Consider the following 25,772-nt stretch of genomic DNA (forward strand, 5'->3'; position numbering starts at 1 on the left):
TATTTTTAATGAAATAAATACAACTGGAAATTGTACAATTATGGAAGACTTAAATTTTCCAGATATAGATGGACAAGTGCTACTAATAATGGTAGGGCCCAAATTATTCTGGATGTGACAACTGACAGGTTTCTTCATCAAATACTCACCAAACCAACAAGAAGGGATCCCATTTTAGATTTAGTATTGGTAAGTAGCGAAGACTTCATAGAAGAACTGGTTGTAGAGGATAGCCTTCATTTGAGTGACCATGACCTAATTCAGTTTAAATTAAATGGAGGATAAACAATAATAGGTCCTTGATTTCAAAAAGGCAAACTTAAAAAAATTAAGGGAAATAGTTAGGGAAGTAGACTGGACTGAAGAACTCTAGAATCTGAATGTGGAGGAGACTTTGAATTACTTTAAGTCAAAGTTGCTGAAGCTAACTGAAGCCTGTATCCCAAGCAAAGGGAAAAATTTCACACAGTACCGAGGCTACCATCGACTTCCGGAGCGTTGCACTGTGGGTAGCTATCCCACAGTTCCTGCAGCCTCCGCCACCCGTTGGAATTCTGGGTTAAGCTCCCAATGCTGGTGGGGCAAAGACATTGTCGCGGGTGGTTTTGGGTACATGGCATCAGTCGCCCCTCCCTGCGTGAAAGCAACGGCGAACAATCGTTTCGCGCCGTTTTTCTGTGCGGGCGCCATACTGCTCTCAGCAGACGGTGCAGTAGGACTGCTAACCGTCATCATCGAACCACCACTTCTGCTGCCACTCTGCGCTCCTGCTCTTATCTCAATAGCAAATTTCTCCATGTTGACTCTCATGGGCTCCCACTTCTGCTGCAACTCTGCTCTCCTGGTGGTCTCGCAGGGCCGCTTCCGCTGCAACTCTGCTCGGCTATTCTTGTCTCACCATAACACAGCAAGCGTGCAGCTCGCTCAGCTGTTGTGTCCTGGCAGCAGATGGTGCAGTAGGTCTGCAAACCATCGTCAGTGAACGACTGCTTCCGTTGCCACTCTGCTCTCCTGCAGACACCATACCACGGCAAGCCTGGAGCCCACTCAGATCACCCTGGCAGTTATGAGCATTGTAAACACCTCACGCATTATCATGCAGTATATGCAGAACCAGAACCTGCAGAAACAGGTGAGGAGGCGATGGCAGCGCGGTGACGTGAGTGATGAGGACATGGACACAGACTTCTCTCAAAGAGAGAATGGCATGCTGGTGGCAATAGGGCAGGCTCATGCCATGGAATGCTGATTCTGGGCCCAGGAAACAAGCACAGACTGGTGGGACCACATAGTGTTGCAGGTCGGGGATGATTCCCAGTGGCTGCGAAACTTTCGCATGCGTAAGGGCACTTTCATGGATCTTTGTGACTTTGCTTTCCTCTGCCCTGAAGCACAAGAATACCAAGATGAGAGCAGCCATCACAGTTCACGAGTGGTAATAGCCCTCTGGAAGCTTGCAAAGCCAGACAGCTACCGGTCAGTTGGGAATCAATTTGGAGTGGGCAAATCTACTGTGGGGGCTGCTGTGATCCAATTAGCCAGTGCAATCACTGAACTGCTGCTATCAAGGGTAGTGATTCTGGGAAATGTGCAGGTCATAGTGGATGGCTTTGCTGCAATGGGATTCCCTAACTGTGGAGGAGCCATAGATGGAACACATATCCCTATCTTGGGACCGGACCACCAAGGCAGCCAGTACATAAACCGAAAGGGGTACTTTTCAACGGTGCTGCAAGCACTGGTGGATCAGAAGGGACATTTCACCAACATCATCGTGGGATGGCCGCGAAAGGGACATGACGCTCGCATCTTCAGGAACTCTGGTCTGTATGAACAGCTGCAGCAAGGAACTTGCTTTCCAAACCAGAAAATAACCATTGGGGATGTTGAAATGTCTATAGTTATCCTTGGGGACCCAGCCTACCCCTTAATGCCATGGCTCATGAAGCCGTACACAGGAACCCTCAACAGTAGGCAGGAGCTGTTCAACTATATGCTGAGCAAGTGCAGAATGGTGGTAGAATGTGCATTTGGACATTTAAAAGTGCGCTGGCGCAGTTTACTGAGTCGGTTAGACCTCAGCGAAACCAATATTCCCATTGTTATTACTGCTTGCTGTGTGCTCCACAATATCTGTGAGAGTAAGGGGGAGACGTTTATGGCAGGGTGGGAAGTTGAGGCAAATCACCTGGCCGCTGATTACGTGTAGCCAGACACCAGGGCAGTTAGAAGAACACAGGAGGGCGCGGTGCGCATCAGAGAAGCTTTGAAAACCAGTTTCATGGCTGACCAGGCTACGGTGTGACAGTTCTGTTTGTTTCTCCTTGATGAAAACCTGCCCCCTTGGTTCACTCTACTTCCCTGTAAGCCAACCACCCTCCTCTCCCCCCTTTGATCACCGCTTTCAGAGGAAATAAAGTCACTGGTGTTTCAAATTCATGCATTCTTTATTAATTCGTCACACAAATAGTGGGATAACTGCCAAGGTATCCCGGGAGGGGTGGGGGAGGAGAGAAGCACCGGGTGGGGTGGTGGATGAGGGGAGGAGGGAAGGACAAGGCCACATTGCACTTCAAAACTTACTGAATGCCAGCCTTCTGTTGCTTGGGCAGTCCTCTGTGGTGGAGTGGTTGGGTGCCCAGAGGGTCCCCCTCCCCCCGTGTTCTTGGACATCTGGGTGAGGAGGCTACAGAACTTGGGGAGGAGGGTGGTTGATTACACTGGGGCTGCAGTGGCAGTCTGTGCCTTTCCTGTACCTCAACCATACACCAGAGCATATCAGTTTGATCCTCCAGTAGCCTCAGCATTGCATCCTGCCTCCTTTCATCATGCTGCCGCCACCTCCCCTGTTGTTCCAGCCATCTGTCCTCGCGTTCATTTTGTGCTTTCCTGGACTCTGCCATTGTCTGCCTCCACGCATTCTGCTGCGCTCTTTCAGTTTGGGTGGACTGCATGAGCTCAGAGAACATTTCATTGCGAGTGTGGTTTTTTTTTTGCCTTCTTATCTGCAGTAGCCTCTGGGATGGAGATGCTAGTCGCAGCGTTGAAACATTTGCAGCTGCAGGAGAAAAAAAAGGGAGATTAAAACTGAAAAAGTCACATTGGCCATTTAAAAGGAGGGGCTGATGTTTTCGGGTTAATGTGCAGCACAAACCCAACTACCCAACTACATATAATACAAACCACTTGCATTTCATACCTCTTTCATTCAGTTCCCTTCCACAAACATGGATGCCTTTCCTCTCATGAAAATAAACAAGCCAGAGGCAACTTCTGCAGCCTACTCTACTGTTCCAATTCCCTGTTCTATGAAAGAATATCTACACTGCAGTATATTTTTGTGCAAGATTTTACATTTAATGCCCCCCTCTGGAATTTGGGATGTTGGGGGAAAGAAGCAATGCAAAAATCAAACAACTAGCTCTGGTTATTGATATACTGCATCACTCATTCTAGGGAACCAACACAGCAACTATGGCCTTAGTTACTGCCAAAATTTCATTAATAAAATTCTTACAAAATGTACTTTAAAAGAAGTTATATTTTAATTTGCAACTTTAAATGTGAGTGTGTTCTAACTAACTCACAGTTAAACATTCTATAAAGATAATTACACATAGAAAGACAGAAAAACTTTTAAAAACATTTTCTCTTGAATGTGTGCCTGAATTCATTTACAACTGTTGCCGCTTTAAACACTTCAGGCAGAATAAATGGATGGCACTAAACAGCTTAGCTGCAATTATTATGGAATGTCTGAGGTATAATTTCCCCTGCGGTTTTGTTAGGCATACAAAATTCATAATTCTGATTTGTGGCAGGTACTTATTACCCATCACAGGTGGGGATATGCAAATATTATTCTAGTAGGGGTGAACAGCCTTTATTTCAGTATTCAGCTATTAACGAGATTTGTGAGTCTGGTACTCTGGGGCCATTTAATTAATTAGATGGTACAGATAAAATATAAATTGTTTTGTAGGCTACAAAATTCCAGTTCTAGATGTAAAATATGGTTAAATGAACTTAGGATGGATTGATTCATTGTTTCTTGTATAGCTCACAGTAAAAGTAAATTCTGTTAACTTTTTCTCTATAATAATCCTACTCAGAATCCTTGTATTGTCAAGGATTCTGTAAAAGAGATGTTATTTACTTGTCAATACTATTAGAAGTGCCAATCAATCTTTATCATCACATAAAACCCACAAATGTGTACTGTACATGACAATAATGTGCATGTTCACTTGTGTAAAATCAATGTATGAATGCTTTCCATTTTATGGTCTTACAATGAGCATACATTATAAAGACTTCCAGGTATTGTGGGATATTTTCTTCCCCAGTTCTGACACTTTTATTCTGAAGAAGCTACTATTCTGTAACAGGTAAATTAAGCTCACAATGGGATGGAATCAAGAATATAGTTTTGGCATTTAGCTTTTCAAGCAGTACTATGTTCCACCCTTCAAAATTTCTTTTCTAAGCATGAGCTACGCCTGGTGGGTTTCTGAAAAGACGTTTAAGCACTAGAGATGAAGAAAATAGCTTATTCTCCAAAGTGACACCTACAGTGGTCACAATAAGAGAGTCCGCATTTAACAAGAGTTACCACAAGAGTTACCACACAGTCCGGGGGGGGGAAACTACAGTTATTTTCCTATTCCTAGTTTGGGGGAAATGCAATGTCTCAAACACCAGAGTGGCAAAGTTGTTGACAAATGTTAACATTTAAAGCAAACACTGTACAGTATATTAGATTAAAATTATAGGTGCAATACTACCGTCTACAATTACACTACACTAAAACTTCAAATGAAAACCAGTTACTCTGACTAAAATACCTGTGTAATCAACAGCCATTATTGGTTAGATGAACACATTTTGGGGTCTCTTCCAGCACACTGTATGCTATTAGCTCTAATGCAAATTATTTTTACACTGCTACTTTGCCAACCACTGGTCACTATAGTACTGTAAGTGAATGCCACAGCTTTGTGCTGCTGGGTTTTTACTGACAAGTATGATCAAAGATGTATAAAATGAATAATAATATAAAAATCAGCAAATAGTGTTGATTTTCCCCTAGAAAGCTAAAACTAGCGACAGGACAATTATATTTCAAATGCAATGTCTAAAACCATGCTATATATTTTGTGCAGTGATTCTTAAACACAAACAAGTTCAAAATAACATGTACATCAGGAATCATTAAACTAGTTTCTCATACTATTGGAAAATTACCATTTTATACAAGAACACAAGGCAGATAGCTTTTCACTATCATAGTTATCACAGCAAACAGTCATTTTCACAAATATACATCTTTATGACCTCCCTGCCCTCTCCACGTATATATGCAGTGGGTCTATCACAGTGGTAACACCAGCCCTCTTCTCTAGGAGATTCTTGATGCAGCACAATCTCAACATAAAAAAGTGCCAGAATTCATTTCTACCAGAGGAATAAATGTACCCTTGAAACAGGTGAATGACATTATCAGGCATTGGCTGGTTTGATCACTCTGCTGGTTTAATAGTGCTGAAGCAGTTACCAAACTGTGTTCATTCTATTCTCCCAGCAGTACTTAGAACCAAATCATTCGTTCATACACACTCACAGTTTGCATTGGCCTGAAGTTCATATCAGTAATACACGGAGATCTGAGGGTACAATTAGGGACAATATGCTTCCCTGCCTACCTCAAACACATACAGACTGAGTGGAGATCTCCCAAGCAGCATGTCCCTGGAAGAGCTACCAGTGTCTGAGACATCATCGACTCAGGGTTAATAGGCTGGAGCAGGAAGCAGCATGGGCAGGTTTTCTGGCATAGCGCCGACATGGGAATACACAGGGAAGAGCTAGCAGATTACAGACTATATTGGTCTACCCTTAGTCTACCATGCTGCCAATGTCTGGGGCCCTGCCACCAAACCTTGTTGGACATCTGAAAGCTCTGGAGAGGTTACGGATACAAGTACATAGTAAGTGCCTTTAAGAGGAGAACATGCTGTATAGAATGAATGTCAGTTTCACCACTTACTTACCTCTCCCACTGGCACCTCCTATGTCTGCTGCATGACACAGAGTGCCTACATAGCTGCTACAAAGGAAAAGCAGTCAGAGGGAAACATATTACAATGGTGCAAGTAGAAATCATTTCTTGCCAGTACTGCACACATGGGAGGGACACAAGGGGGCACGTGACCTCCCCATGTGACCCTCCATGTGAGTTCTCCCTGCTCTGCCCCCAGTCCGGGGCCCCCACACTCTCCCCATCCCCTCTGATACCCCCCTTTGAATATACAAACATCAACATGCTTAACTACTCACTTTCCCCCCCAAATATGTAGCATTCAGTCTGTTTATATGGAATATGGGAGTTGGGTGAGGAGCCATTTCAGCATATGTATGATTTATTAAAAGACAAATTTTAAGTGTAAGCAGTGTCAGGATGAGCTCCACCCTGACATCTGGTGGTGAGGTGTGGCAAGTTGTGGAAAAGAACTTCAGGGGCCAATCTCATTTGCATAGGCACACCCACCCCGCCTAGAATGAGACCATAGCTGCCCAAATGGTCACTTTGGCTGCTGTGGGATCCCCAGTGTCTCTGTTATTGGGGCAGGAAGAATAAATTGTTATTACCCTGATTATGGGAACTGTGCTTGGAACTGTACGTGGCCTTTTGTTATGATGGAGGGATTCACCATCAACTAAGTAGCACTCGCTAGGCAAGGGTCATGGGTTCCAAAAGTGTGTGAAGGGAGAGAGGCTGGGGACAAGTATTAATACTTGGTGGCATGGGCCCCTTGGTGAGGGCCTTACATGCTAATTGCACTTCCTCCTCTCTCCACTGTGGAATATCAGAGCTAATTTTGATTTCATTAGAAGTCTAGTTATAGGCTGCTAAGCTCACTTTGGGCTGACAGTGCACCAGCACTGGGGCTCCCCTACTACAAGCTGAATTCACCTAAGAGCTGAAATCACTGAGTGTTGTGTTAAGTAGTGGGGGAGCCTGAAGATATATTGTGGAGCAGTTTGTGGGACGGCTGGAGTGCCTTGCAGCCCGGCTGGTGAAGCAGTTCGACGCGGAGCAGTTTGTGGATGGCAGGAGCTGCTTGCGGGCCGTGGAGCTGAGCGAAGGAGTTCGTGGGGCGGCTGGCAGAGCGGAGCGCAGCTGAGTGAAGGAGTTCGTGGGGCAGCTGGCGGAGCAGAGCGCCGCTATGGAGCTATGGGGCGGTCAGCTTCAGATCATGTAAGGTGCCTCTTACCCCCGTCCCATTTCCACCCAGGTTGGGAGGTAAAGCTCCGCAGATAAACTTTCGAACTCTGGGGCTGCCCTGACCAGGGACAGAGACTTTTGGGGCATTGGACTTTTGGGACTTTGGGTGATTTGGGGTTGCTGGACTCAAGAACCAAAGGGAAAAGGGCATGCCCCAATTTGCTTGGGGTGGGTTTTTTTTTTTTGCTCATGGGTTGTGTTATGAATCCTGTTGGTGGTGTTTCCCCAACATAATGCCACATTGTTTCTCTCTGTTATTAAAAGGCTTTTGCTACACTCAGACTATGTGCTTGCGAGAGGGGAAGTATTGTCTCTTGGAGGCGCCCAGCTGGGGTGGTATATATTTGTCCCAGGTCACTGGGTGGGGGCTCGAGCCGGTTTGCATTGTGTTATTGGAATAGATCCCCTAGATATTGAACCCGGCCCTTGTTGCTGCCAACTCTGACGGGCAGAAGGGTTACATAAGTAGAACTGTATCGTTATGGTATTGTACCCAAACATGGTATTTCAACGGGGGATTCAACTTCCTTTATAGGAACAGACTCCTGAAACTCTTACCAGCTTACAAAAGTAGTCCAGAGTCACACAAATAGTCTCATTGTCTTCAATGGGATTGATCAAATGATAAAGGGTTTACAGGATTAGGTTCCAAGTTTGTAAATTGTTCTGGATGAAACTGACAATGCCTGAGCTGTCAGATCAGAAGGAGCTTCATACGAATAAAGGTGGGCAAATGTCTGACAAGTCTTAGCTCCGTTGCTAAGATGAGAAACATATTTTCAACTAAGTTCTTGGCAGATTCCTGAGGCATCTGGTTTAAGACCAACAGTTTCCGGCATTATAATCTTCACTTATAGTTCTCTCACCCACAAAGCTGGAAAATGAGGCATTTGTTTCCTTTGTTTTGCTGCTCCAGTTCCAGTTAACAAAATGCATGTTAGACTAGTTTGGCTGCAAAGAAGAATTCTAGGTACACTGGGGACAACTCCTGATTCACATCAGGCTGCAGAACTGGGCTGACATGAGAATCCAAACATGGTCTGGTCAGTGCAAGCAGAGGCATTTCTCTAAAGATTTGGACTTGATGTGATGCAGTATGGATGTCATGGATAATTCAGACCAATGGGGAGAAACAGAATCAAAGACGCTGTTTAAACACCTTCCATCCCTGCCACCCCTCCCCTCTTGAGGACTCCTGACTAATGTAACAACACAAAACATAGGCTAACAAACTTAAACAAAGCCTTTGTTTAAGTTCGTTAACCTCTATGTATTGTGCTGTTAAAGCCATATAAAGAATGAATGTCCTCCTTAGCCCCGTTCTGCTCCTTTAAAGGGTGGGGGCAGGAGGGAGCTAGGCCCAAGCTTTTCCAGTACCCCTATCCACTACAAATCTCTTGCCAGTACTGCTTATTGGAGAGTACCGCCCTCCTTGCACCCCTGCATAATACTTACCTAGGACCTTTTCTTCCTCTGCAGGCACCCCCGGTCTCACTCTCCTCTGCAAGACTGGAGCCATTCTGCATCCCTCCATGCATCACAGGTAGAGAGAAACATATGGCCCTTCATCATTAGTATTTAATTATAGTTTAGAAGAAATATTAGAGACAGGAAAATTCACTAAATGAATTCATTTTTTTCTAACCTCTTTTTTTTTTTTTTTTTTTTTTAACATTTTTGCTGTAAAAGTGTGGTCCCCAGAAGGGATGGTAAGAGACAGGTCTTTGTTTCCTGGCCCTGACTGCATAAAATTGGTCTGGTTTATAAGAGGTTACTATCCCATCATGTGACATGGATCACACTCTACTAACTACAGTTCCAACTGTATTAAGAAAACCTGATTTTTACTTTCCTTTATGAGCCTCATTTTGTCTCATTCACCAAAACTAACTTAATCTGCCAAAAATATTACATTAATGATATTAGGGCAGGACAACTTTTTTCTTGAAATTTTGATATTTGGGAGATTGGAGCATTTTAAAAAATGAGGTGAATTGATTTTACTATTTAAGACATCTTTCCTAACTCTTTTGGTTCATCATAATTCCAAAGTGGCCTGGTCTACAAATCCCACATTGGAGTTAATCTTTTTGTTTTTCTGAGAACTGTGGCTTTTGACCACACCAGAATTAGTTATTACATGTAATTCATGGGCTCTGTGGAGTCCTTAACTGAGCATGACATATCTTATGGAGTTTAGGGAGTGCTTCCCAGCACAATGGAAGCGCTCCAAACATTGCATAAATACTATGTATGCCTTACACAATCCACAGGTTATAAATCTGCACTTCAAATGTATTTTTGTGCTCCAAAGCCTCAGGATGAGTTATCACCACCAACGATGATTTAGCATTATCCAGAGAAGCATTAAAGTTCACTAGAAGTAGGAAAGTCACCCTATACCTCTCACCAGTCTAGCAGTGGACTTTGATCAAGGGATTATCAAGAGCCTTGCAGCACATTACTATGAAATGATTTTTCATAAATATTTCCAAGACTGCATGTTTCACCTTACCAAAATGTTGCAAAACACTACCCGGAGTAGAGCCCATGATTTCAAAAGATAAACACATTGGGAGAATAGATTCCTTCTAGTGTCACATCTTTTCAAGGATGCTTTTCCCACGTCTCTTGGCAGCTTACCACCCAACCACTTAACTGTTCACCCTATGGAAAACTTTTTCTTAATGTTTATCCTAAACTTTTCTTGCCTTTGCACTAGTCTCCATGGGACACTATGAATAATTCCCTTTTTTCTTTCACATTGTTAGTACCTTGAAGGTACTAACAGACTTTTCTTTTCTAGACTTTATACATTTATATTTGTTCCTTATGTATCTTCTCTTTATAAAAATTTGGCCTCATCATGGTATCATTTCTGTTGTCTATTTAGTACTTTTACTCTCTTTTTCCTAAAGCCTGGGGAACAAAAATTCTTGTCAGTGCAATGGAGGGAACCACTGATGCCTATCTATTTATGTTAGATATTTCTAAACATAAATATATAGTTGGGGATTGGTCCTGCTTTGAGCAGGGGATTGGACTAGATGACCTCCTGTGGTCCCTTCCAACCCTGATATTCTATTATTCTAAACGTATGTATCAGAATTGTATCTAACTGGTGGAAACAGTTTGCTACCCTACAATCCTACACAGTCTGTATATGATTCCCCTGAACTTCTCTGGTATTACTGCTATGAATAAGGCTTCAGGGTCAGAGTCCTGGGTCAACCTACAGTAAGTAGTCCAAGGAGCCAACAGTTCTTCACTGGAGATCTTGGAACTTCCTGTGTACCTTTTGATACCTTTCCTCTAATAATTTTTTTGAAAGGAAACAAAAGTTATCATTCCCTTGTTTTATGAGAATTTATAGTAATGTTGAACTGCATTTATTATTCTGTGTGCTGGTCCCCTTCCAACAGCATTCCTGAAGCCCTACGAGAGAGGCTACTACATTTTATTAATAGGATATGTGTAAAAACCTGCAAGGAGTATAGACTTCTTATGCACCCAACAACTACATCCCTTAAACATTCATGTAATGCATCCCTTATGCTTGAAACAGAGGATTTTACTTTATTTTTCATCATGAATCATGTTGGAAGCATGATTTTCATCATTTTCTCTCCTGCTCTATAAAACCACCTCCCCCAACAATCAAAATCCTTCCCGCCTCACTTCCCCCCCCCCCCCCATTTCCGACTTCTCTTTCACAGCACACATTTGTGTGAGTGAAGAGGCCAGAGGCAGATAAGGCAGAATTCTGTTTGCTTTTGTTCTGTTTTCTCTTATTACCTTATAAAAAGCTTATAATTTTCTCCCAGCATAGAGCTGGTACAGAATATTGTTGGAGCAGGCCACGGTTAGTGTTTATCAATGTTTCACCTCACCACATCGCCACCCCCCAGAACGTAGGCTATTTTTAGTGCACTTTTCAGGGAACTCTATATAACATCTTCTGTGCCACGAATTATGTCCTGGTATCTCAGTAAACAGAGTACTTCAGTGCCTAATATTTTGCACTCTGTGTACAACTCTTGATCAATAATATCCTATGCTGTATATCCCATTCCAATAAGAATGTGCTTCAGTTATAGCCTTAGGAGTAGGTCTTGTTGGGGGAAACTTTCACTTTCCTGAACAGCAAATGAACTGAATTAAAGACTGGAAGATGTTATTTCTTTTCAGTACCAACTTGGCATTGCTTCCCCCTGTTGCTGAGACCCTTACCTATGCAACTGTCTCCTCCAAAATGTGTTCCTGTACCAAAGCCAAAACTCATAACTACAACGAAGTGTGCTAGACATCCACAGGAGTCAGAGTCATTGGCTGGAAATGTGTGCCTGTAGCAAAGCTCACTTTGCTTAAAGCTAGCTCCCTACTTACTCCTTCTGTAGCCTCTTGACCATCTGCTCTGCTGGCTATAGAATTACCTCAAGGATTGTTGAGATCAGTTGTACTTTTAGGCACAAAAACTTTGCTTTACTCTTACATTAGGCATTTATAACAAGTAAAGCAGCCTTGCCTGCTGCTCCAATAGTCCAACTCCTCTTCATCTCCCTTCATTTTCCATTTGCTTTCAAATGTAAGATGCATTCCTTGTTTTCCATGTTGCACTGTCTGGAGCAGGCAGGAGCCAGGAGCACAGACAGGCAAGTGTAGTAACAACAAAGATGCATGCTTTACTAACAACGCCCTGGAAGTGACCCACATAATCACTTCTACAACTATAGGTTAATCAGCACTATCTCCAGGTTAAGAAAGAGCCATAAAGTTAACTCCAAGGGCATTCCAGGACATCCTGCCTCTTCTAGCTACAGCAACACCCTTCCAGAATCATGGAAATTTATACTTTCTATAATAACAATTTCTATATTTCTAATTTATTTCAGTCTGAAACCCAGCTTTAAATGGAGGACAACATAGACAACTGGACCTACCAAGCTTGTTAAGATGATTATTCTGCCTCATTCTGTAGGCTGTCTAATAAATATACGGTGCTGCTTCTTTGGATCTTCATTTTCTTTGTCTTTAGGGTTGTCCTTTCCCCTTTCTGACCAGCTCTAGTAGTTATCAGTTCTTAAGAGACATTAGAAATTGTTTTTCATCAGTGCAACAAGTATGTAATTAGACATGCTTCTGCAGCTGCTTTTAGTACTCTTATCATGCACAATAAGTGGTCAGTAGATATAGTGATAATATCCTGCCTCCCATTGGAGAATGTGTCTAACTTCCACCCTAGAAAAACAGATACAATTAGGAATTCTGCTTTTACCATTAATCTAGCTGACATCACCACTTGCTTTGTTCCATTGTTGCATCCAGATTTACTCATTCTCATACAGTTTTAGACATTGGCATATCTAGATTCATACATAAAACAAGAACTACCCATCCCCTTGACCTTTAAATATAGGTCTAGAATACATGAATGATCCAGCCCCATTTATTACTCATATTACTAGCTCTTCTTTAAACACTGGTCTCCATCTGTCCCCAGTTCTGCCTGATTTGTGTGGATGTTCTTATTCATTCCTTTGATTTGTCCCATTTAGATTCTTCTATGCCTTTTAGCTGCTCTCCCCGCATGCAAAGTTAACATCAAAAACCATCACCACTTGTACAAAATGCTAGGGCACTATAACATCACCCGATCCTTAAAATAACAGTATTTGTAGAACACAGTAATAGTTGAAAGCATTGTACTAACATTAATGTAAGTTGGAAAGTCTGAGATCCTCATTTTTAGCTACTGTATTCTAGGACTGTTTTTGTATGATTTTTTTAAATGAGGAGTTTGACCTACTTGCCTCAGCAGGCTCCATCTATACAACACAGTATTATTGAACTACTTTAGTAATTTAGCACCTTGTTTCTAGAACTCTCTACCCAGTGATGTAACCACCTTTTCATTCTTTATTTTAAACTGAAACTTCCCCTATTTTCCTTTTGCTTTCATGCATTAGTGTCACAAACTGTATTACTAAATTGTCACATTTTTGTGAAGTTCTTTGAGATGTCTTGACATAATAAGTTGTTATATAATTTGAAGATGTTACATGAAAAAGAGATGATTCATCATGCAAACATCCTCTTTTTTAGTTTCCACCTAACCTTACAAGAAATTAAGCAAAACAAAACACTAAGCTGAAAATGCAGATTTTACATATGAGCCAGGAGAAAATCAGTAGTCCAGCTGCTATGTCAAGTAAATAAATCATACATTTGCTGGACCAATTATTTGTTTTTTTTAAATCAAGATTGTAACATTAGTTTTTCAGTAAAGCATCAAAAAATGGAAAGTCACGAGGGAGGCTTATGTTTTAAGATATGTCAAGAGATTAACTTACTTTCAACTGAAATGAAACCTGTCACAAGTTCCCAACCAGCACCTCCTGTAAGTGTGTAATTGCTTTTGGGATCTAATGCATCAGCCCAATAGGGCAGCTATACGCCAAAACCACTCATTTTTTGGTTTAAATATCCTAGCCCTTGAAGAATCTGACATAACTGTGAAAAGTTCCTGTTTACACTTGATGAGAAGCAGAGTGATTCCCTTTCTCTCTGTGCTTCCTCAGTAGGATGCAAATATTTTCAATACAATTTATTAAGCATTCTGCCTTTGTTTTAAACAAAAATGCAGGGAAAATCTACCATAAGGAGGTCATTTACAAAAACTTTTTTTCCCACATTCAGGCTCACAAAGTAAAGTGCATCAGAGAAAGTAAGTGTGACAGACAGATTTGAGCTAAAATCTGTCAATAGGGTCAGGGCTCTGAGTCTGCACTTAGAATGTAAGTGATTTCATCAGGGTAATGTGGCATAGCCAGGATTACTCTAGTTGGGAAGTATTATTCATTCTAGGAACTCCCATGCTATAATGTATGTATTCACCTCCTTCCTTCCAATAAACATGGTCTGCATCAGGATGGATCTGCAGGCAGTCACATCTAAGGGAATGCTTGGCCTAAGGAGCATGATGCAATCCCACTAAATATCATTCTGATAAAGTATTTAAAGTGACCTTGTTATAATGTTCAAACAAATTATTTACTCTTTCCCCATTTTAAAATTGTACTGACAAGCTTGAGTAGCGATATATTTCAGTTCATGAATTATTAGAGGTCAGCAAGAGATACAGATGTATAACTGCTTCAGTGTTACTCTGTTACAATCTGTAAAACTGTTTCTTTCACTATATTCAACCCAGCTAGGCTAGACTGGTGCATAGAAAGTTTACTTATCAAACCATTCTTTTCTCTCTATTTCTGGATTCATAAGGTCCCTCAAGTAAAACACTCTTTCATTGCAATCATTTATGCTGTAAGTGAGGTTACAGTGTGTTGCTCCTTACTGAAAGTGAAAAAATAGCTTTGGGGTGGGAAAATTCACCTTACACAAATGGCTAGCTGAGATTCATTCCATTTTCATTGTCAACATAAAGCAGTAATTTCTTTTGTCACTCAGCTAAGCCACAGGAAAGCGTATTCATATTGTATGCATATTTTTGCTTACATAGAGATATTATATTCTTTTTAGTAAACCATGTGTTAAAAGGTAAATGGTAGTATAAAATGTTGTATTTTGCCTCTAGTATACTTTTATATTAAATTTCCATTTTAGCTAAATGTCATCTTTTGATAAAAGCAATTACTAATACACCTGGGGAAAATTATAGTGGCCTCGGCTCGTGACCTTGTCCAACATTTTAATCCAAGTGAGATTATGATTTCTTCCACTGATACCAAATGTTATTAGGATTGGTAATACATGTGTAGTATCATAGTCTAAAATTGACAGACAATGTACTTATCTGGGTCATTGAAATTGGTGAACATTTTTTGAAAGTTAAATTGCTTTCTAGGAATTTAATGGGAAATTTGAAATGACCCAGATGAAGACAATAGTCCAGGGGCCTATTGGAAAAATTTTGTGAATAGCTATATGGAAGTTATATCTGAGTTTAGTAGCTACCGTCTTGTGCCAGAATCACAGAGCTAACTGTGGGTGAAGAATCTGCAAGACACATATCCTGCTCCCTTTAAAGACTACGACAAAACTTGCAGGATTCAGCCCTAAGGGGCTCATCTTTGGATGCACAAGATTCTGCCACAAGCAATGCTAAAAGGAAGAAAAGGGCTGGAATAGAGCATATAGTAGAAAAACGTTTCAGTAATCACATATGCTATAGGGGGCAAAAACTATTATAAATTGTGTAGGGCAAAATTTTTCAGCCAAAACTTTTATTTGAAAAAAAGCATTTTCAGGTTTACTGAAACATTTCACCAATTCATGCTGATTTCAGCGAATCATTTTCATTGGAAAAAATTCTGAAATTTCATTTTAACATTTCTGATTTTTCTTCTTTTTTCAGTTACCACAAGGCTATAGTGTCATTTTCACACTCTCTCTGGCCTAATTAATATTTAATTATTTCTACCCAGCAGAACAGCTCCAACAGGAGAGACTGAAAGAGCCCCCCCCCCCCAAGAATACCTTACTGCCTGGTGGCTAGGGCTCTCTCCTGGGAAGAGGGAGACCTGCGCTTAAGATCCTGCTCTAGAGAATTTTGTCAATCTAATCCTTCATTTCCTCTGCTTTTATTTAAAAAGTTTAAAATGCTGAAACAAAATATTTAATTTCACATTAAACATTTTGTTCAACCCACAGAACAGACACACAGACGCACACACACACCTGTTTCTGGCTTTTTCAATTTGCCAAAAATTCTGAAAAATTTCAGTTTCAGTTCAACCTGAACTGAATTTCCTTTTTGATTTTTCAGAACTTCCAGTAAACCAAAAAATAAGTTAACCACACAGTCTTAATTATCATGAGAGGTCTTTAGTACCAGCTATGTGGTAAGAAGAACTCCTTCAGCATATTCACTGATGATTGCTGATCTGTAATAAAGACAAGCTTTTTCACAATTTACACTTTTGTCAGCAGCATTCCCATTAAGAATCCAGACTGCAAAATCTTGGCCATGATAATGGCATTTCTCTGAAGCTCAGTACACAGACGGCGAGTCTGCATATGGAAATTTTTATGACTGTTTAACCTATTCTGAGCAACAGAGCATTAAAAAGAACGAGTTCTTTTTCAAATGCTCCTCTTTTTGCCAAGATCAGCAGGAAAAGCCTAAAAATGAGTTTTCAAAAGCCAAGTTTTACAGGTTCAGCGGCTGTATTACCTAGTGTTTTAGAATATTGGAAAAAAATGTGTCAGATGGCTCAAGATATTTACTTTGACAATTGCCACACATATATCTGTAATAAACACTTCTTAAATACATGATCTACATCAGCACTGGAATGAGTAGGATGCTCGCACTATTGATTTCAGTAGGATACAGTGCTATTAGGATGCAATTACTGGAGTGATGTAGATACCCTACATATGGTGTATGTACAGAGGGACAGAGATAAAATATCACGGGTTGCCAGTCTATATCCCAAACCGATCACATAATAATTCACATGAGACATTCCAGCAACCATATCCTAATGACATAGTACCAGTGTACAGGAGTGAAGGCAAAGACAAGGAGCCCACCCTCCCTTGTGTATCTCATGCAGAGGCTAAGGGGAATCATAGACACAGTCCTCCCCCACTACACGACAATTAGTAGAGCTAGCTAGGCAAGGCGAAGGAAGAGAATGGTTCAACTTTCCTCATCCCTCTGCACACTGAGAAGCTGAAGGAGTCCAACATCTCCCAGAGCTCTCTCCAGAGCACAGTAGTTACACACCACCCCTATTCGAGGCAGTGACTACCTTCCATGAACTAACCCTATAAAGTTTGGGTTCTGGCTACTCAAGAAAACATCATTCATTCTGTGCTTCCACACTGAGCACAACAAATGTATCATGCTCGTAGTCCCTAGATGTGGGCACCTAAAGTCACCACAGTTTTTTTTTATTGTATGAGAAAGAATGGCTAGCTTTTATTTAATGATAAGAGCAGTTCAGACAGTAGTTTCAACTCATCTCTATGAATTTGGTGAGATTTTTCTACATGGTTTGACTTTTAATTCTGCAAAAGCAGAAGTTTCTTGTATGCTGGTTCTCCACAAATGTTATCTGTTATAAACAAAGGAAAGGATGCTATTTTGGCTAATGCAATCGTATTGCCCCCACCCCCAAATGTCAGCATATGTCCCGTTGGCAAGTTCCATAGATTCCTGATCTACCAGCTGGGTGCATAACAGATGCCTTAAAAGTTAAAGAACCACAATAAGAGCCACTAAGTGGCTAGCTACTTGACTAATAACACCTTCCTCTATTCTATTCATTTCTTTCATTATGTGCTAGATAATCACTTCAAGTAATGGTGAGTATATTACCTGAAAGAGAGTGCATCACAATCTGACACAATAGCATATATTGGTATAATAGCATATTGGGACAACACAACGCAACTGCATTATGAAACTTCAAAAATTAGTACTTGCTTTTAGCAGACCCACTGTCCTCTAAAAGCAAGTAATCTGAATTATTTAAGGACAATTTTGATCTGAGAATAATTTCCTTGCAGCTTTTGCCTTTGGGAATGCTGTGTCTCCAGATACAGTTTCCATTTGGTTACTGAGACTACAGTTTAGTCCCTTGTTTTAAAAACAGGCATTTTACAAATCTATATATTGCTTCTTTTATGGTCTCATGGTCAACTTTTTTTTTACTCAACAGCTTCCCCACTAAAAGAAAAAAAAGCATTAAAAAAGAAAGGTTCTCATAGTCACAGGTGAATGGTACAGTAGTTACAGCTACAGGAGAGTGGGTTTGTGTGTGTGGGGGGGGTGCGGAGAAAACCTGGATTACTGGGAGTGGCTAAGTCATTATGCAAGGTAACCTATTTCCCCTTGTTTTCCTAACCCCCCCTCACCTCCTCAGATGTTCTTGTTGAGCCCTAGATTTGTGCTGGGGATGGCCCAACTTGATTGTCGTGCACATTGTGGGGAGAGTGATCGCTTTGGATGGGCTATTGCCAACAGGAGAGTGGGTCTGTGTGTGTGTGGTGGGGGCGTGGGAGAAAACCTGGATTTGTGCTGGAAATGGCCCATCTTGATTATCATACACATTGTAAGGAGTGTGATCACTTTTCATAAGCTATTACCAGCAGGAGAGTGGGGTGGGGGGAGAGAAAACCTTTTGTAGTGATAAGCACCCATTTTTTCATGATTTGTGTGTATAAAAACAAACATCTTCTGTATTTTCCACAGTATGCATCCGATGAAGTGAGCTGTAGCTCACGAAAGCTTATGCTCTAATAAATTGGTTAGTCTCTAAGGTGCCACAAGTCCTCCTTTTCTTTTTGCGAATACAGACTAACACGGCTGTTACTCTGAAACCTGTCATTATGCAAGGCACTGCATTTAGCCGTATGGAGTGGAAATCTATCAACTGCATGAAAAAACTCGTACAGATACAGACAGACATCATCTTCCTTTCCAAATGCAAACAGATGGACATCGTACCAAAAGGACTGAAGGTAAAAAATCCATTACAATCTACTGACCACACAGACTAGGCTGACAGCTTGTGCCACACGCTCTCAAAGAAACTGCGGAACCACCTGATCAACATCCTCTACAGCAAACAGGGAAAGATTAAGAATGAGCTCTCAGAACTGGATACTCTCATAAAAAACCAACCTTCCACACAAACTTCCTCGTGGCTGGACTTTACTAAAACTAGACAAGCCATTTACAACGCACACTTTGCTTCTCTACAAAAGAAAAAGGACACTAAACTTTCTAAACTACTTCATGCCACAAGGGGCCACAGCAATGGTTCCCTCAACCCACCTAGCAATATTGTTAACATATCCAACTATACTCTTAGCCCAGCAGAAGCAGCTGTCCTATCTCAGGGCCTCTCCTTCTGCCCCTCCACCCCCACGAACATGATACAGTTCTGTGGTGACCTAGAATCCTATTTTCGATGTCTCCGACTCAAGGAATATTTCCAACACACCTCTGAACAACATACTAATCCACAGAGACCTCCCTACCAACACTACAAAAAGAAGGATTCTAGGTGGACTCCTCCTGAAGGTCGAGAGAGCAGACTGGACTTCTACATAGAGTGCTTCCGCCGACGTGCACGGGCTGAAATTGTGGAAAAGCAGCATCACTTGCCCCACAACCTCAGCTGTGCAGAACACAATGCCATCCACAGCTTCAGAAACAACTCTGACATCATAATCAAAAAGGCTGACAAAGGAGGTGCTGTTGTCATCATGAATAGGTTGGAATATGAACAAGAGGCTGCTCGGCAGCTCTCCAACACCACTTTCTACAAGCCATTACCCTATGATCCCACTGAGAGTTACCAAAAGAAACTACAGCATTTGCTCAAGAAACATCCTGAAAAAGCACAAGATCAAATCCGCACAGACACACCCTGGAACCCCGACCTGGGATATTCTATCTACTACCCAAGATCCATAAACCTGGAAATCCTGGGCGCCCCATCATCTCAGGCATTGGCACCCTGACAGCAGGATTGTCAGCTATGTAGACTCCCTCCTCAGGCCCTACGCTACCAGCACTCCCAGCTACCTTCGAGACACCACTGACTTCCTCGGGAAGCTACAATCCATCGGTAATCTTCCTGATGACACCATCCTGGCCACTATGGATGTAGAAGCCCTCTACACCAACATTCCACACAAAGATGGACTACACGCCATCAAGAACACTATCCCCGATAATGTCACAGCTAACCTGGTGGCTGAACATTGTGACTTTGTCCTTACCCATAACTATTTTACATTTGGGGACAATGTATACCTTCAAATCAGCGGCACTGCTATGGGTACCCGCATGGCCCCACAGTATGCCAACATTTTTATGGCTGACTTAGAACAACGCTTCCTCAGCTCTCATCCCCTAATGCCCCTACTCTACTTGCGCTATATTGATGACATCTTCATCATCTGGACCCATGGAAAAGAAGCCCTTGAGGAATTCCACCATGATTTCAACAATTTCCATCCCACCATCAACCTCAGCTTGGTCCAGTCCACACAAGAGATCCACTTCCTGGACACTACAATGCTAACAAACGACGGTCACATAAACACCACCCTATACCGGAAACCTACTGACCGCTATTCCTACCTACATGCCTCCAGCTTTCACCCTGACCACACCACACGATCCATTGTCTACAGCCAAGCTCTGCGATACAACCGCATTTGCTCCAACCCCTCAGACAGAGACAAACACCTACAAGATCTCTATAAAGCATTCTTACAACTACAATACCCACCTGCGGAAGTGAAGAAACAGGTTGATAGAGCCAGAAGAGTTCCCAGAAGTCACCTACTACAGGACAGGCCTAACATAGAAAATAACAGAATGCCACTAGCCGTCACCTTCAGCCCCCAACTAAAACCCCTCCAACGCATTATTATATTATTATAAGAATAAATGGACACAAATCAGATGTCAAGAATTATATATTATTATAAGAATAAATGGACACAAATCAGATGTCAAGAAATCAAGATGTCATAAACCAGTCGGAGAACACTTCAATCTCTTTGGTCACGCGACTACAGACATGAAAGTTGCGATATTACAACAAAAAAGCTTCAAATCCAGACTTCAGCGAGAGACTGTTGAATTGGAATTCATTTGCAAATTGGATACAATTAACTTAGGCTTGAATAGAGACTGGGAGTGGCTAAGTCATTATGCAAGGTAACCTATTTCCCCTTGCTTTTTCCTACCCCGCCCCCCCCTCAGACGTTCTTGTTAAACCCTGGATTTGTGCTGGAAATGGCCCACCTTGATTATTATACACATTGTAAGGAGAGTGATCACTTTAGATAAGCTATTACCAACAGGAGAGTGGGTTTGTGGGGAGAGAGAAAACCTTTTGTAGTGGTAAACACCCATTTTTTCATGGTTTGTGTGTATAAAAAGATCTTTTATACTTTCCACAGTATGCATCCGATGAAGTGAGCTGTAGCTCACGAAAGCTTATGCTCAAATAAATTGGTTAGTCTCCAAGGTGCCACAAGTACTCCTTTTCTTTTTGAGAATACAGACTAATACGGCTGTTACTCTGAAACCAATTATCCATAGTTTCAAATTTCTCTCCTTATAGCTATTGTTTAAAGCCCACTTGACAGCGATTTTTTTTCCATGAAAGTTTAACTACTGTGTGCAGTAATTCACTGATTTAGGAGATGTGCTGTAAGAGTGTTTATATTTTGAATTTCTGAGAAAAGAACATGTGAGCTATGGGACAAAATGAAAGATTCTTTCGAGGAGGGCAGCAGTACAAGAATTATAGTCAGGCCTCTTGGTTTTTACATGAAAAAAAGGAGTTTATTTTAAGAGACAGAAACAGCAGGGCACTGAATACTGACAAAGGCAAGAATATAGTATTCATGTTCATGAATAGTACAGTGTTAAATTCTGGAGATGTTCAAGGGCACAGCGAGGAAGTGTATGTTTAAAAGAGGATCTCAGGCTTGTAAACAACAGGGCATTAAACATGAAGACAAGAGTTCATATTCCTGAGAAGTGTATTCTGCGTAAGATGCCCTGCTTTTTAGCCAAGAATCAGACATTTCTGTCTGCCTAAAATTATTTAGAGACATAGCAATTGTTCCAGTTGATAATGAGGTAGAAAAGCTTTTTTAGGGCATCTCTTGACAGCATGATGGCTGGTACAATTTTGCATGACAGTTCAGCAGTACTGAAATTCTGAAAAGGACAAATTGCAGTTTTATTTATCTTTACATTTCATTACAAAAATACTTACAGTATCAGCAGGATTAATTTGATGGCGGGATTAAAGAGATGTTGAACCTTTTAATGAGACCAATCACATTTTTAAAAAGAATTTGAAGCTTTACCAGGAGGGAGTCTACGGACTGATTTGAGAACAACCTGAATGTGGAGTTGAGTACCAGTAAGAAAATTCTGGCAGAGTTCTTTGAATTTCTTTTAATCTCCAAATAGCATAATCTAGAAGTCCATTAGAGAGAAAGTTATAATGTTCCAGGTTAGGAATTAAAAAAAATATATATTAATTAATAATCCTGCATCACTGTCTGAAGGGAGAGCTTTCAGTCTATCAGCATTTCTGAGGGAATGGAAGGTTGATATGATGGCTGCAGAAATAAGTTCACTAAACTAGAGCCTTTGATAATGCTGGTTATGTAGAAAAGCCTTGGAAACAGGAACAATGTTGTACATAGGAGAGTGAGCATTATACTGTGGATTCATCAAAAGCAGTTTCACTTCCAATATGTCATTCACATGTTTATCGCTCATAACAATTTGAACAAACAAAGACGGAAACAGCTAAGGAAACTGGTGGTGGCAAATTAATGTGTCATCTGTACAACACAAAGAATTCTGAACGTTTATATAAACATATACAGGCAGATTTAAAAAACCCAAAGGATCTAGAATTGAATTGTTTGTATCCCATATACTCTCAGAAGACAAGTGAATAAGCAACTACCATTAACAGAGGGCAGGAAAATCAATCAGGAATCACACCTAATAAATCATAAGCTATTCATTAAGCTGATCATAAACACAAACTATTCAACAGCTTTCTACAGTATCTGACTATCACCATACAACCTATTACTACAACAATTTGTAAACCTGAGCAGTTTTTGTACTGTCCAATAGTATGTCTGGTGGCTCCACATGGTATGTGGTATGTGTTTCACAGAACATGTTACCATGTACACACCAATCCAGAATTTAAAGCCTGTTGATTCAATGATTATGCTTCTGTACATAGGATCATATAATTCAGAGGACATATCAGATCATTCTATCTATCTCCTGCAAATGCATGATTATTTCCTACAGACCACTTTTTCAGTCTTGTGTCAAGGGACAATGGGGGCTGCGGGAAGCAGCGGGGGCCGAGGGATGTGCTGGCTGCGGCTTCTCACAGCCCCCTTTCGCCTGGAATGGTGAACCATGGCCAGTGGGAGCCGTGGTCAGCCAAACCTGTGGACACGGCAGGTAAACAAACTGGTCTGGCCCACCATGGGGCTTACCCTGGCGGGCTGCATGCCAAAGGCTGCCAGTCCTTGAGCTAGGCTGTTCTCAGTGGTGGCAGATGACAGAACAAGCAGCAATGGTCTCAGGTTGCAGTGGGGGAGGTCTAGATTGGATATTAGGAAAAACTTTTTCTCTAGGAGGGTGGTGAAACACTGGAATGCGTTACCTAGGGAGGTGGTAGAATCTGCATCCACAGAGGTTTTTAACAAAAAGAAAAGGAGTACTTGTGGCACCTTAGAGACTAGCCAATTTATTTGAGCATAAGCTTTCGTGAGCTACAGCTCACTTCATCGGATGCAAGGTTTTTAAGGCTCGGCTTAACAAAGCCCTGGCTGGGATGATTTAGTTGACAGATTTAGTTGGGGTTGGTCCTGCTTTGAGCAAGGGGTTGAACTAGATGACCTCTTTAGGTCTCTTCCAACCCTAATCATCTATGATTCTAAGTTTCCCATAAAGAACTGCTAAATTCAGCCATATAATTCAGAATCTAATCTTTTTTTAAAATCTGACCAAATGCTTTTAAACTGAGGTTATTTTAATTCCTAAAACCATTTCTGAACAGCAATGTGGCGCCTAATTGTTGGAAGTCCATGTACAAGATCTTTCTGTTATACATCAGACATGATAGGCAAAATATGATGGTCCAGAATCACTGATCCCTGGTACCTCCCCAGTTCAGTTGGCAATGACTTAGTCATTGTGATTAAAAGGGTTATTATAGTATACTGTAGATGGATAAATACATGGAAAAAACTCTAGTAATAATTAGCAAGTCAGAATAGTACAGTTGAGAGAGAAGTGGATAGCAGGATTCTGAAAGGAATCTATACGCATGCTTTTCTATAACAATGGGCTTTCATAAATGAAGATTCTAAATTTCAAAAGGTAAAAGAAAACTCTCAGCCTTGTAGTCTGACTGTTCAAAGGATCACCAGGACTGAATTAACCCGTGTCATGAAATATAGCTGAAAATAAAGTTTTCAATTATAATTGGCGTTTTTGACCCCAGCCTAGGTGACATCATCATTATCATCATCTGCAATACTGGCTGTATGCTCAGGACATGCAGGTGAAAGAAAGACAGACAATGGAATAGATTTTAAGTGGCAAGCTGCAAGTATGTTATCACAACACTGTATGGGGGCAATATATGCTTACCCATCTCTCACACCAGGCATAAGAGTTCCCAGAAGTCACCTACTACAGGACAGGCCTAACAAAGAAAATAACAGAATGCCACTGGCCGTCACCTTCAGCCCCCAACTAAAACCCCTCCAATGCATTATTAAGGATCTACAACCTATCCTGAAGGATGACCCAACACTCTCACAAATCTTGGGAGACAGGCCAGTCCTTGCCTACAGACAGCCCCCCAACCTGAAGCAAATACTCACCAGCAACCACATACAACAGAACAAAACCACTAACCCAGGAACCTATCCTTGCAACAAAGCCCGTTGCCAACTGTGCCCACATATCTATTCAGGGGACACCATCACAGGGCCTAATAACATCAGCCACACTATCAGAGGCTCGTTCACCTGCACATCCACCAATGTGATATATGCCATCATGTGCCAGCAATGCCCCTCTGCCATGTACATTGGTCAAACTGGACAATCTCTACGTAAAAGAATAAATGGACACAAATCAGATGTCAAGAATTATAACATTCATAAACCAGTCGGAGAACACTTCAATCTCTTTGGTCACGCGACTACAGACATGAAAGTTGCGATATTACAACAAAAAAGCTTCAAATCCAGACTCCAGCGAGAGACTGTTGAATTGGAATTCATTTGCAAATTGGATACAATTAACTTAGGCTTGAATAGAGACTGGGAGTGGCTAAGTCATTATGCAAGGTAACCTATTTCCCCTTGCTTTTTCCTACCCCGCCCCCCCTCAGACGTTCTTGTTAAACCCTGGATTTGTGCTGGAAATGGCCCACCTTGATTATTATACACATTGTAAGGAGAGTGATCACTTTAGATAAGCTATTACCAACAGGAGAGTGGGTTTGTGGGGAGAGAGAAAACCTTTTGTAGTGGTAAACACCCATTTTTTCATGGTTTGTGTGTATAAAAAGATCTTTTATACTTTCCACAGTATACAGCCGATGAAGTGAGCTGTAGCTCACGAAAGCTTATGCTCAAATAAATTGGTTAGTCTCTAAGGTGCCACAAGTACTCCTTTTCTTTTTGCGAATACAGACTAACACGGCTGTTACTCTGAAACTGGGTACAGTGTGACTTACAGGGCTCCTACCCTATAACCATATAACTTGGAGGTAGAGCCCTTGCCTGCTCCTAAAACTCAGCTCACTCCTCTAACTCCTTCACCCAAAAGGGGGCCTCTGTCTCCCCCTTATAGATACAAGGTCCATCAGTTAAAATCCCAGGTATCATTTACCTCTGGGAGCTGACACTTCTCACCTTT

At 41.4% G+C, this 25,772-nt stretch overlaps 1 protein-coding gene across 6 annotated transcripts in view; it reads right to left on the reverse strand.

Annotated features, from left to right (window-relative positions):
* Nucleotides 1-2,444: 2,444 nt before the first annotated feature.
* LOC140916053 (uncharacterized) overlaps nt 2,445-25,772 on the reverse strand; it is a 258,662-nt gene continuing 235,334 nt past the window's right edge. For 5 of the 6 annotated variants that reach the window (XM_073356979.1, XM_073356978.1, XM_073356981.1 and 2 more), the window contains 4 exons: nt 12,226-12,364; nt 8,741-8,813; nt 6,051-6,106; nt 2,445-3,058 (listed from right to left, as the gene is read on the reverse strand). In XM_073356979.1, the coding sequence (XP_073213080.1) occupies nt 2,580-3,058; nt 6,051-6,106; nt 8,741-8,813; nt 12,226-12,256 (639 nt within the window). In that variant the 5' untranslated portion in view covers nt 12,257-12,364 and the 3' untranslated portion in view covers nt 2,445-2,579. The remainder of the gene's footprint in view (nt 3,059-6,050; nt 6,107-8,740; nt 8,814-12,225; nt 12,365-25,772) is intronic. The other variant, XM_073356983.1, reaches the window with a different exon arrangement.

The sequence above is a fragment of the Lepidochelys kempii genome, chromosome 8 (assembly GCF_965140265.1).
Source record: "Lepidochelys kempii isolate rLepKem1 chromosome 8, rLepKem1.hap2, whole genome shotgun sequence".
NCBI lineage: Eukaryota > Metazoa > Chordata > Testudines > Cheloniidae > Lepidochelys > Lepidochelys kempii.